Genomic DNA, 14,207 nt, shown 5'->3' with positions numbered 1-14,207 from the left:
CTCTCAAAAGAAATAAACTTAAAATACATACTTACACACATAAATAAAATTTTTAAAAACTTAAAAATAAATAAAAAAAATAAAAAACCAAAGGCCAAACTACATCAAAATAAAAAGTTCTGCACTGGAAAGGAAACAATCAACAAAACCAAAAGGCAGCCTCCTGGATGGGAGAAGATATTTGCAAATGACATATACAATAGAGGGTTAGTATCCAAAATATATAAAGAACTTCTACAAATCAACAGCCACAAAACCCAAATAACCCAATTAAAAAATGGGCCAAGATTTCTCCAAACAAGACATGCACATGGCCAACAGACACATGAAAAGATGTTCAATACCATTCATCATCAGGGAAATGCAAATCAGAACCACGATGAGATACCGCCTCATACCTGTCAGAATGGCTAAACTAAAAAACACAAACAACAGGTGTTGGCGAGGATGTGGAGAAAGGGGAGCCCTCAAGCTTGGTAGAATACAAACTGGTGCAGCCACTGTAGAAGACAGTATGGAGGTTTCTCAAAAAGCTAAAAATAAAACTACCCCATGGTCCAGTAATCCTGCTACTGGGTATTTACCCAAAAAAAAACACAAAGACACTAATTCAAAGGGATACAGGCACCCCGAGTTTTATAGCAGCATTATTTACAATAGCCAAGTTATGGAAGTAGCCCAAGAATCCACCAACTGATGAATGGATAAAGAGGTGGTATAGGGGCGCCTGGGTGGCGCAGTCGGTTAAGCGTCCGACTTCAGCCAGGTCACGATCTCGCGGTCTGTGGGTTCGAGCCCCGCGTCAGGCTCTGGGCTGATGGCTCAGAGCCTGGAGCCTGTTTCCGATTCTGTGTCTCCCTCTCTCTCTGCCCCTCCCCCGTTCATGCTCTGTCTCTCTCTGTCCCAAAAATAAATAAACGTTGAAAAAAAATTTAAAAAGAGGTGGTATATATACAATGGAATATTATTCGGCCATAAAAAAAAGATTGCAATCTTGCCATTTGTGACAACATGGATGGAGGTACAGAGTATTGGCTAACCTAAGTAAAGTAAGTCAGCCAGAGAAAGACAAATACCATAGATTTCACTCCTATGTGGAATTTAACAAACAAACAAGCAAAGGAAAAAAGAAAAAGGAAGAGAGAGAGAGGGAGAGACAAGATAAGAAACAGACTCAACTATAGAGAACAAACCAATGGTTACCAGAGGGGAGGTGGTGGGGAGATGAGTGAAAGAGGTGATGAGGATTAAGGAGGGCACTTGTGATGAGCACAGGGCCACATACGGAAGTGCTGACTCACTATACCATACACCTGAAAGTAATAGAACCCTGTTAACTATACTGGAATTAAAATGGGGGAAAAAAATTAAATTAAATTAAATTTTTAATAAAAACCAAAAGGCCAAAACCAGGCTCTCCTCTGGAATAACTAATTCTTTTGTTTTTTTAATGTTTTTTTATTTTTGAGACAGAGACAGAGTGTGAGCACGGGAGGGGCAGAGAGAGAGCGAGACACAGAATCCAAAGGAGGCTCCAGGCTCTGAGCTGTCAGCACAGAGCCTGACGTGGGGCTCGAACTCACAAACCGCGAGATCATGACCTGAGCCGAAGTCGGATGCTTAACCGACTGAGCCACCCAGGCGCCCCTGGAATGACTAACTTTTAAAATCTAGAGAACACCAATAACTGGATGGTTCATGTCTTTGCAAAATTGTTGCTTATAGTATCTGTTGTTACCTAATTCACACTAATATTTTTTAAGAGTTCTCTGGGGGTTTTTTAGAATTAAACAGAATAATATTTACGTAGGAAAAGGATAATGTCCAGACAGTGACTTGCAAGGATGTATCTAAGGAATCGTTCCAGCTATACTATCATCTTCTTGTGTCAACTACCCTGACCCAGAAGAAAAAGTCCTAAGAGGCCATCTAAATCCCTTTATTCACACTGTGTCTTGCTAATTGAACTGTACTGTAGAAGTCACCCCAGTGCTAAAATCTGCATCCTAAGATTCTTAAGCTTTCTAAAGCAAAAGCAAAATCAGAGTATCACTAAAGACCCGCGATCTCTGATGCACACACCCCCCCCAGGTACCCGCCACAGTCCCGTGAATTCCCCACCTTTCTCCTCTCTTACCAGGACTACCAGGAACCGGGCCGGTGGAGGGTGTGGCTTGCTGTCCTTGCTGCTTGGCCGAGGTACTCGGCACAGACTCATTCCTCAGGCTGCCTGCACTCACTCCAGCAGGAGGCATCATAAACAGCCCCTCGGAATGGGTTCCCTTCGGGTCCTCTGCACTCGTCGTTTTCCTCAAACTGTGTTTGGGGGTACCCGTTGGGGAAGCTGAAGGCACAGACTCCTGGGAAGAAACAAAATAAAACTAGAAGACAGGAACAGGGGTGACTATTTATCTTTACTCTCCTGGAAGTCCTATTCCAGTCACTGTGCTCTTCAAAGACTCTATGACACCTGACACTTTCCAAGCACCCCCCAGCTTCCAGAAACGAAAGGAGTAAGAGGCTCATGGCATTCCCTGCCCCTGCCACACGTAATTCTTTGCAGAGGTGTTACTTATAATTCAATACCTGTTGAAAACTATAGCAATCTTGCAGGAATGTATTATCTTTTGGCTTAAGATGCTAACTGTTGGTGGTTTAGCCTTAGGTCAAACACAGCACAGAGAGGAGAGGAGGAGAGGAGCTCTTTATTCTAAGAAAATGTATCTAACAGCAATGTGGTTCCAATGGAATGAAGCCATGGGAGTGTCTGGACTTTCTAGAAGTCGCTCCTTCTAGGTTTACATCTCTCATCCCTTTAAGTAACTGTGCAAATGAGAACAAAATGGAAAACATAGGAGGTTGGCCATTCCTATTATGTTTCTGTTCAAGGGCATAAAAATTAAGGACAAACACAGAGTAACATAAATTCTGTAATTCTATTGAAAACACTACATACTTTTTTTTACACACTGAGTACCTTCAGTTCATTGCTAACTGGGGAAATCTTCACCAGAATGATTCAATAACTGACTTTTAAGCTTTCCCCCAAGCCACCGCGCTACCTATCTGCAGGGCTTCCGATTCATTCACCCCTTCTCACAAGCAAGCTGCAGGGAGGGCAAGAATGGGTTTGCTAGTACTGCCTTGTATGTTTATTCCTCTCAGCATTGAAAAGGGGATGATAATACTGTTCTCCTTCCCAGTTATCTTGAGTAGTAATTACAAGTAACAGTGGAAAAAAACAAACAAACAAAAAACAGTTCTTAACTTTCTGCAATTTTTTTTGGAAGGCAAATTACTAAGCAAATGCTCTTATTTAAATATTTCGACATTAAGGGGCGCCTGGGTGGCTCGGTCAGTTGAGCGTCCAACTTCGGCTCAGGTCATGATCTTGTGGTTCATGGGTTCAAGCCCCACATTGGGCTCTGTGCTGGCAGCTCAGAGCCTGGAGCCTGCTTTGGATTCTGTGTCTCCTTCTCTCTCTGCCCCTCCCCCATTCGTACTCTGTCTCTCTCTCTCTCTCTCTCTCTCCCAAAAATAAATAAAACATTAAAAAAAATTAAAAAAAAATATTTTGACATTAAAAACCTTCCCCCTTGATTAGTTTACTTAAACTCTAGGACAGTCGTTGCTCTTTCATTAGATTTATGTCTACACAGTCTATATAGTTAGTTTAAATAAATCAATGGCTTGAGGAGATTAACTGAAAGCTTCTGAAACGCTAACTTAGAAATTATGGTTTAAGCACAAGCTGTGGTTGAGGAAAATGAAAGGAAAAGCATACATAAAAAATCCAAGCCTGCATTCATGAAGACATGGATTTGTGTAAAACAATTTCAAACGCACCGAAGTCGTGGAACTCAAAGGCAAATAACCCTTCCGCGAGCTCTGATTTCAGGATTATTTCCTGTTCTTTAACCACCAGAACACACACTAGACAAACCTCACCCGTGCAAATACACTAAAGGGAAAATGGAAACGCAACGTGATTTCTGATGAAGAAAGTAATTCTTCGCTTCATCTAGGCCTCAATCAATTGAGCTTGTGGAGAGGTAAAGATCCACAGATGTACTGATCTGATTACAAATACTTTACCCAGTGACACACTCCAAGCAGCCCTTATGGAATTCTACAGATCACTGGCATGTAACAAGATAAAGCTTCTCTAGGATTTAAGGAAATAAGATCATCAAGAAATTACTACCTAGGGGGGAAAAAAAAGAAATTTCTTTTATTGGTCCTTAAGAAGGCCTTCTCTACACAGGGGGAAAGTGATTCAGGAAAGGGACAAAAAACTGATAATCAGCCTTTCCCAAATAATGAGGTGCTTTAAAGAGTTAATTTTTGGAAGTTTTCTGCTCTGAGCATATGAATGTGAATTGACTGCTGAATCCCATAAGGTTTTTCAGAATGAACAGTAAGCAAAAGAGTAGATTAATACCTTGAAGAAAAAGCGATCCTTGTATGCACTGCCACTTAAAATCAAATCCTCAAAAACAAATACAGGACAAGTTTTTCATTAAAATGCTATCAACTTTGTGCTGTTATTTGCCTTACTTAACAAGAGAAACTCACGTGCAACAATTTCTTCAAATATTTTGGCAATTCTTTAGGAGCTAACTGCCGAGTTAGCTCACGAGCCCGTACGTAGACATAACCGATGTAGAACATCGGTCCTTTATCTTGATGGGAAGGGTAGAGAAACAAAAATGGTATTATCGAACCTGATCACCCATTCTGGTTCCAGCTGATCCCTTCCTAAAAAACTAAGTCCTCAAAAAAAAGACTTACCACAAACAAATACATCCTGAAGAACTTACTATCGGCTCAGAAGACCGCTCCCAAGGAGGGATTCGGCTCTCCCTCGGCAGGGATGGCAGCAGAGCTGGAGCAAGATGTTGGAACAAAGTGTCCCGAGGTGACAGTGGGGACAAACTTCACGTGCAAACAAAAGTTCTGATACGTTTGTTCATTATCTAGTCACGTTAACTATAAATACCGCACATTCACGGCAAGCGAGTGAGAAATTTTAGAAGCAGTTACCCATCTTTCTTTTTACAAACGGATCTTTTATGTTAAGACTCTGGTCAGTGAACAGCAAAATGCTTATCTCTTGACTGTGAAAACAGACTTTCTTCCTTAAGACCAAGGTTACTAGTTCTCTACTAGGCCTGCCGTGAAAGACCAACGCAGGCTAATTTCACTTTTGTGCTCTTAAAAAACATACCCAAGTGAAAGTCTACTTCTCCCAATCAAAGCGGCCTCTGGCAGGAAGGCGCATCATCCCAACAGGAAGGGCTTCCTTCCTACAGCAAGGTGAGCGAGCAAGTTCTCAATCATCAGCTCTGGCTCAAGGCTGGTCTACGAAGCTACAAGATACACCTGGTGGCACTCTGCCCTCCAATGCTGGACACTGTCGTTCTGGCGCCACCCTCTGCTCTGATCACTGAATCCGGTTTCTCTGAGCGACTGCAAGTGAGGGGACATCTGGAAGACCCGACCCTTTGTCCAAACACCTTCCCTCTGGTCTGAACACAAACTTATGGCTGCTATGTTCTCGCTGGCGGTCTGCACCCTTCCTGCTCTACCCACTCCCTCTCACTGCCTCAAACATTTTCAGCTCAGCATGTGTAGGTCAGTAAGAGTGAGTAAATGGAGGTGACTGGGTGGTTCAGTCAGTTAAGGGTCCAACCCTCAGTTTCGGCTCAGGTCATGATCTCACGGTTTCACGGGTTCAAGCCCGATGTCGGGCTCTGCGCTGACAGTGCAGAGTCTGCTTGGGATTCTCTCTCCCTCTCTCTCTGCCCCTCCCCAACTTGCACGGTCTCTATCAAAACAAATAAATAAACTTTAAAAAATTATTTAAAAAAAGAGTAAATGGATGAGTGAGAAGTAAAACAAATGAAAGAAAACATGGAGACAGTAACTTGAAAATAATAACATTATTTGCATTTAGGCATCACCAACAAATAAAGTCTCTGGTTGCCTTCCAAACAGAGCTGAGGTCCTTGGCGAAGTCCTGGTAAGAACTAGCACCCTAATCACACTTTTTCATTTTCTTTTCTTTCTATACCTAGAGAGGCAAACAGTAACTGCTCAAATTTATATCTTTTCTGTAATAATCATCGGATTTCTTCCGTCTAAATTATTCTAATGAATTGTGTCACACCCTTTAGAAAATTCAAAAGAGCTACGGCTCTGAAGGAAAGGGCCAAGAGGACACATCCTCCTCCAGTTTACCCTCCCCACAGAGATATGACCTGAAGGTCTGTGAAGGCGATCACAGTTTAAAGCAATGGCATATAGAAGGCAGACACACCAAGTCTGAGGCCCACACTATACTTCTGACTAGCTATATTACCCAAAAGAAATGACCTTAATCTTGAAAAATGGGGTTAATAAAACTAGATACCCCTTAGGTTGCTAAGGAGAAAAAAATAGACAAATACATAAAGAGCTTAGCACTGGGTGATGTGTAAGAAGTATTCAAAATGAACATTGGCTATTTATTGCTGTTACCAGCAATCATAAGAGCTTATAATGAAATCTTATGTATCTCCTCCTTCAAAGGCTCTTTCCCCATGTTATTAGCTGTTATACTAAAGATGGGCACAACTAGTTGGGAATTTCAGTAAGTGCTTTTCTGACAAGTGAAATGAATTTGTACTTAATAAGCAAATACACTGCAAAGCTGCCCTAGAAACCAGTAAGGTTTCATCAACACACACACCTAGAACAAGACCTTGTCCCTAGTTTGGGAAGCGTGAATCTCCTCAACTGCAGAAATGGGCAGGAGGGGCTCATCAGACCACCTCCAGCACTAAGTCTGGGATTTACTACATGTTCTCATTTTTGTCGTTTATTCTCAATGAGTCCAAATTGTCCCAAACGTAAAATGAAAACAACAATCTTTTATCCTGATTAACTCTAAACATTGTCATAAGAAATAAATAAGTGCTACCAAAGTAGTTTTAAACTGTAAAGTCATATACTGTACAAGATTTTATTATGATGATATTCTTAAACAGCTTCCAATAAATCATGGGCCAAAACCCATTCTCTGAAAAAAGGCAGGTGGTGTAAAAAGTTATTTATAAGACCAGCCTGTTAAAAAAAGCATTACAGAAATGGAAAATAGGTTCTGTTGATTTGTTTGCTAAAGTAAGTTACTGCATACAATTGGTAAAGGTTAGAATTTACACTATCTCTATTAAAAGGCTAACTGAAATATCAATAAAATGTCCCAAAAAATTGTTCAAGCCACCTATACTACAAAAGTAACAGCAGTTATGAGTCATCTTATGACAACATATGAAACCTTCAAACACGAGTTGAACTGAAAAGGGAATGGATACTGATCACTCACCTTATCCTGCAAGGAAAAGGTCCCGGGAAAACCAGCAAAGAGAAACTTGTTCTTGACTTTCAGCTTCCCCAAATTTGCTACAATTAGATTATTTGATCTGGAACTTTCAGGGATAAGGAGAACAGGAGCACCCGCCTCAATATCCAGGAGAACCCGTGAACAGCGCTGGGCTTGATCTCTCACCTGAAAGAAGAAGGAAAATTGACTCAGAGGCTCAATCAATGCCCTAATTTTACAATCAAATAGCCTCCGGTTCCCAAAACCTTCATGAATTCACAATTCTAAAACAACCGAAATCGCACAGAGCATATTATACGAGCACCATGGAGTTACACTAGCAATCAGTAACAAGGGAATGGAAAACTGCTAAGTATTTGGAAATAAGACTATGCACTTTTTAATAACCCAAGGTTAAAAGAAGAAATCACAAGGGAAATAGGAAAATATTTTGGCCTAACTGCCAAAATAAGGAAAGCATGTATATTAAAACTTGTGGGATGCAAATGTCCATCGACAGACGGATAAAGAAGATGTGGTATATATTCAATGGAATATTACTCAGTGATGATAAAGAACGAAATCTTGACATTTGCAACAATGTGCCTGGAGCTAGAGTGTATTATGCTAAGCAAAAGAAGTCAGTCAGAGAAAGACAAATGTATGATTTCACTTGTATGTGGAATTTAAGAAACAAAACAGATGAACATAGGGGAAAGGAAGCAAAAGTAAGACAAAAACAGGGAGACAAACCATAAGAGACTCTTAAATACAGAGAACAAACTGTGGGTAGCTGGTGGGGTGTTGGGGAGGGGGATGGGCTAAATGGATGATGGGCATTAAGGAGGGCACTTGTCGGGGCGCCTGGGTGGCTTGGTCGGTTAAGCGTCTGACTTCGGCTCAGGTCATGATCTCACAGTCCGTGAGTTCAAGCCCCGCGTTGGGCTCTGTGCTGACAGCTCAGGGCCTGGAGCCTGTTTCAGATTCTGTGTCTCCCTCTCTCTCTGCTCCTCCCCTGTTCATGCTCTGTCTCTCTCTGTCTCGAAAATAAATAAACGTTAAAAAAAAAAAAATTAAAAAAAAAAATAAAATGAGGGCACTTGTTGGGATGAACACTGGGTGTTATATGTAAAAAAAAAAAAAAAAAAAAAAAAGAAAACAGGTGAATAACAACAGCAAAAAAAAAAATTTATGCAAGGGGCGCCTGGGTGGCGCAGTCGGTTAAGCGTCCGACTTCAGCCAGGTCACGATCTCGCGGTCCGTGAGTTCGAGCCCCGCGTCAGGCTCTGGGCTGATGGCTCGGAGCCTGGAGCCTGCTTCCGATTCTGTGTCTCCCTCTCTCTCTGCCCCTCCCCCGTTCATGCTCTGTCTCTCTCTGTCCCAAAAATAAATAAACGTTGAAAAAAAGAATTTAAAAAAAAAAATAAATAAATAAAAATAAAAAAAAAAAAAATTTATGCAAAGGATTCGAGATCTACTTATTTCTTCTAATTTAAAATCTGTGATGTGTTTCCCTTGATATACTTTCACTGGCCAATTAATTAATGAATTAATGTTCTGAAAATTATTTAGCAAAATAGCTCTTATTTTCATATCATTACATTTATCTTTTCAGTTATCTCTTGTAATTGTTTTAAACCAGGCAACTTCTTAGAAGGTATATTTAAAAATTTTAATTTTATATAATTTAAATTTCTTTTTTAAATAAACTTTTTATCAAAATAAAACATACATGCAAAATGGTAAAAAAAAAGTGGTAGTACGCACTTAAAACAGTAGAGAAAAATGTATTAAATGCTTATTTTATTTTTTTTCTTTAATGTTTATTTATCTTTGAGAGAGAGAGAGAGAGAGAGAGAGAGAGCGCATGGGAGGGGCAGAGAGAAAGGGGGACAGAAGATCCAAAGTGGGCTCTGTGCCGACAGTGCAACCCTGATGCTGTATCAGGATTCAAACTCATGAGCAGTGAGATCATGACCTGAGCCGAAGTCAGACACTTAACAGACTGAGCCACCGAGGCACTTCTTAAATGTTTACTTTATTTACTCTTTTTTTATTAAAATTTGTTTAATGTTTATTTCTTTTCGAGAGAGATGGAGAGAGTGCGCGCGCATGCGTGCAAGTGGGGGGGCGCAGAGAGAGGGAGACACAGAATCCACAGCACAGAGCCCGATGCGGGGCTCAAACCCACGGTCTGTAAAATCATGACCTGAGCTGAAGTGAGACACTCAACCCACTGAGCCACCCAGGTCCCTTAAATGTTTATTTTATATAAAAGAATAAAGATTAAAATCAGTGATCAAAACCTCTATTGTAAGAAGCTAGAAAAAGGAAAAGCAAAACGAAACTAAGTAGAAGGAAGAAAATAATGTAAGGCAGAAATCAGTTATTTAGAAAACAGAAAAATAATTTTAAAAATCAATTAAACACTTACACAACACAACACCCAACAGCCACAGAGTATACATTCTCCCCAAGTGCACGACATACTCGGCGAGGGTGTGGCTGGGCCAGAACACGGGCCTCTCAGTAAGTTAATTATCTGAAAAGACTGATAAAAGTGAGAAACCTCTAGCTCTATTAATCAAGAAAAAAAGGAAGAAAACAAAACTCATCACTGTCAGGAAGGAGTGCGGGACATTGCTACAGAACTTACAAATACTAAAATGATAAGGGAACAGGGCGCCTGGGTGGCTCAGTCCGTTAAGCGTCGGACTGGCTCAGGCCATGATTCTAGGGTTTGTGAATTCGAGTACTGGGTCGGGCTCTCTGCTGCTAGCGCAGAACCTGCTTGGGATCCTGTCTCCCTCCTCTTTCTGCCCCTCCCCAGCTCACTCTCTCTCTTTTTCTCTCTCTCTCAAAAATAATAAACATTTAAAAGAAAAAAAATCTTTGAAAGATAAGGGAACCTATGAACAGCTTCACGCCAACAAACTTACAATTTAGATGAAGTGGACAGATCAAGAAAACGGTAAAAGTATCCACAGACGGTAAGTAAATGAATGACGGTGGCTGTATTCCAACACAACTTTATGTATGCATGTGTTTATGTGTATATTCTCACAGGCCATAGTCTGCCAACCCCTGGAAAACTGAACACTGTTACCCTAAGATTAGACACAAGTCAGGGGTGTCTGCTCTTACCCCTTCTGTTTGACACTATACTGGAAGCCCTTGTCAGTGCCGTAGGGAAGAAAAAGAGTTGAAAGGCATACAGATTGAAAAGGACAAAGTAAAACTCTATTCACAGACAACATGACTATCTATGTAAAAAATCCTAAAGAATCTACAAAAAAGTAACCGGAACTGGTAAGTATATCTGGCAAAGTTGCAGAATGCAAGGTCAATGTATAAAAATCAATTGTATTTCTCTGTACAGTCAACAAAGAACTAGAAATTGACATTTTTAAAATATCACTTATAATAGCATCAGAAATATGAAATGTCTAGGGATCAATTTTTAATAAAAGATACATAAGATCAGTACACTCAAAACTACAAACACTGCTAAGAGAAACTGAAGACCTAAATAAACAGAGAAACACGCCATACTGAAGAAACAAAAGACTCAACACTACGAAGATGTCAATTCTCTGAAAGCTGACCGACAGATTCAACACAATCCCCAACAAAATTTCAACAGGCTTTATTGTAGAAATTGACACGCTGATTCTAAAATCCACATGAAAAAGCAAAGAATCTGGAATAGCCACAATTCTTTTCTAAACTTTTTTATTTTAAGGAATGGTTTCTATTTTAAAGTAGGCTCCAGACCCAATGTGAGCCTCGAACTCACAATCTGAGATCAAGAATCACGTGCTCTACTGACTGAGCCAGCCAGGTGCCAAAACAATTATGAAGACAGTTCCTTATGATGTTAAACACATAGTTACATGAAGCAGCAATTCGTCTCTTAGGTATTTACTTAAGAGAAACATATGTTCACACAAAGATTTCAACGCAAATGTTCACGGTAGTTTTATTCAGAATAGCCAAAAACTGGAAACTACCGAAATGTCCACCACGTGGGTGAATGGATGAACAAACAAATTTTATTACAAAGAACAGAATACTACTCAGCAATAAAAAGAAATCACACTGCTGCTATTTGCAACAATACAGATGGATTTCAACCAGCATTACGCTAAGTGAGAAAAGCCAGATACGGCTAGCCATGCTAGAAGATTTCATTTATAGAAAATTCTAAAAAAAAAAAAAAAAAAAAAAAAGGCAAAATTATTATAACAGAAAGCTGGCCAATGGTTGCCAAGATGCAGGGAGGGATCAGGGGGACTGTTTGCATAGGGAGACAAGGAAACTTTGTGGATAACAGAAATGTTCGAAAAATCTTGAGTGTAGCTGTGGCTATAAGACAGTACACAATTGTTAAAACTCATTGAATTGTACTCTTAATATTGGTTAATTTTATTAGAAGTAAATTATACCACAATAAAGATGGCAAAAAATATAATACGCTAATATAATGAAATGTTTCTCATACATTGGTCAGTGAAAAGTATAGATTACAAAATAGAACAAGACAGTCTTAATTTTCTACTCATTCCTATTTTTATTGTTTTTTGTCACCTATGAAAAACACTACTTTTTAAAGTATTTAAAATTTTTTTTTTCAACGTTTATTTATTTTTGGGACAGAGAGAGACAGAGCATGAACGGGGGAGGGGCAGAGAGAGAGGGAGACACAGAATCGGAAGCAGGCTCCAGGCTCTGAGCCATCAGCCCAGAGCCCGACGCGGGGCTCGAACTCACGGACCGCGAGATCGTGACCTGGCTGAAGTCGGACGCTTAACCGACCGCGCCACCCAGGCGCCCCAAAACACTACTTTTTAAAAAGAAAAATATAGCCCTCATAATATAAAAAGCTCTTCTTTCTTGGGTGTTAAGCACATAAACAAGTCAGGGGAATTTACAATGCAGTAAATACTGTCTTCCCTTTCTAACTGTACATGAATTGTTGGTACTGTGTATCAACCCATGACTACTGCCTGTTTGCTTTGTTTTTTAAGTAAATTATAAAATTACAAATTACTCGTCTTCACTGTAGCAAATGTAGACAGGAAAGCCAAACGAACAGAAGAAATCTGGTATCATCCATCACCTCACCTCCCGAGATAAATACTGGTACCATTCTGGCAGTTTAGTGGAGGAATTCAGAATGGGAATCCTGAAGCCCGACTACCTGAGCTGGAATCCCCACCCTGGCCACTTAGTAGTTTGGCAGCCTGGGGAACTCGTGAGGGCTCTGGGTCTCACTTCCCTTACCTACAAAATGGGAGGAATGGGCCCTCCCTTAAGAGCCATCGCGAGGATCAAATGACACCACACACCCAAGACACTCAAGCCCTTGTCGAGGGGCTATACTACTCGCACGGCAACCCCGTACCCTCTGAGTCCCGGTTTCTACACACACGTACACACGCAGCTGTATTTTATAAAGTTCAATGTATTCAGGGGCAGGTTCAAAATGAATAAACTATTGCTCGCACACTGTACAGCACTTCCTTTGTTAACATGCCTTAATAGTCGCACATTATTTAATGGGAAGAGCGGAACTGTGACACAGCCAGAGTTCCGGGCAAGCAGAGCTAAGAATTTCTGCTTCCTCGTGGATAAAACGGCAATAACACGCCTGCCCACCACTCCCTCATTGGCTATAATCACAGCTAATTCTGTTTTTGTCTGGTTTGTCTCAGCTCACTAAAACAGAAGCTCCATTAGGGCAATGACCTTGTCTCTCTCATTTTCCATTATGTTCCCACTACCTGACATTGTACGACACGACATCTGTCAATAAACAGTCACTAAATAATTCAAGCAACTCAACAAACAAGCTTGTCATAAGGACCAAATAACATATAGGCACTCTGAGAACTCCAAAGCATCATTAATGTACTATTTAACAAATGGGCAGCATGCTTATTTGTGGTATCTCCGTTTTCCTCCTATACCTGAGTCCAAAGAAGAATAGCAAGAAAAATAACTCGCCACCGGTGACACAGCTTCATAGTGGCGACACCCAGGTTCCAGACTGCTGCCCCAAGATTTCAGAATTGCAACACCCCATCTTAGCTCCACCAAAAATCTGCACTCCCGGTTGCTCAATGAATACATTAGTTTAAAATAAAAGAAACAACATATAAAGCAGAAGACACAGGAAAACTACATCACACTCCTAGTGTAAAAAATAAAGGAAACAATTTATATTTGGCCCAAAAAAAGGTGTATGATGCTCTTAAAACTGCAAACATCAAGATTAAAAAGAACTGTAAAGTTCTACTAGATCGTTATTTACATACACAGGAAAACACAGGAATAAAAGTCCAGCTACAGGGGCTCCTGGGTGGCTCAGTTGGTTAAGCAACCAACTCTTGATTTCGGCTCAGGTCGTGATCTCAGTTCGTGGGTTTGAGCCCCGGGTTGGGCTCTGCACTGACAGCACAGAGCCTGCTTAGGATTCTGTCTCCACCTCTCTCTGCCCCTCTCCCCCTTGAAAATAAATAAATAAACTTAAAAAGAAAAAAAGAAAGAAAGAAAGAAAGGAAGAAAGGAAGGAAGGAAGGAAGGAAGGAAGGAAGGAAGGAAGGAAGGAAGGAAGGAAGGAAGGAAGGAAGAAAAGCAAGCTACAAGCCAAAGGTAGAGGACACTACCTGTCACCAGTACAATCAGGAGAAAGGAATTTAAATTTCAAATTAGCCTCAATCTTAGTAGCAGGTCTTTAGCTCTCTCCATGAATCTAAGCAATGCAAAATCTTAAACCTAAGTAATTCAAACTACTAGGATTAAAGATCCTTGAGCAGATCAGTTTTCCTTCAGAGCCCACAAC

At 40.5% G+C, this 14,207-nt stretch overlaps 1 protein-coding gene across 7 annotated transcripts in view; it reads right to left on the bottom strand.

Annotated features, from left to right (window-relative positions):
- VPS13D (vacuolar protein sorting 13 homolog D) overlaps window positions 1-14,207 on the bottom strand; it is a 260,417-nt gene that overhangs the window by 191,482 nt on the left and 54,728 nt on the right. For all 7 annotated transcript variants that reach the window (XM_025912069.2, XM_086715706.1, XM_025912070.2 and 4 more), the window contains 2 exons: window positions 7,367-7,549; window positions 2,138-2,360 (listed from right to left, as the gene is read on the bottom strand). In XM_025912069.2, coding sequence (XP_025767854.1) covers window positions 2,138-2,360; window positions 7,367-7,549 — 406 coding nt within the window. The remainder of the gene's footprint in view (window positions 1-2,137; window positions 2,361-7,366; window positions 7,550-14,207) is intronic.

This window comes from Puma concolor, chromosome C1 (genome assembly GCF_028749965.1).
Source record: "Puma concolor isolate L17-30 chromosome C1, mPumCon1.1.hap2, whole genome shotgun sequence".
NCBI lineage: Eukaryota > Metazoa > Chordata > Mammalia > Carnivora > Felidae > Puma > Puma concolor.
Note: the sequence above shows the minus strand (reverse complement) of the source record. Positions and strands in the feature narration are given on the sequence as shown.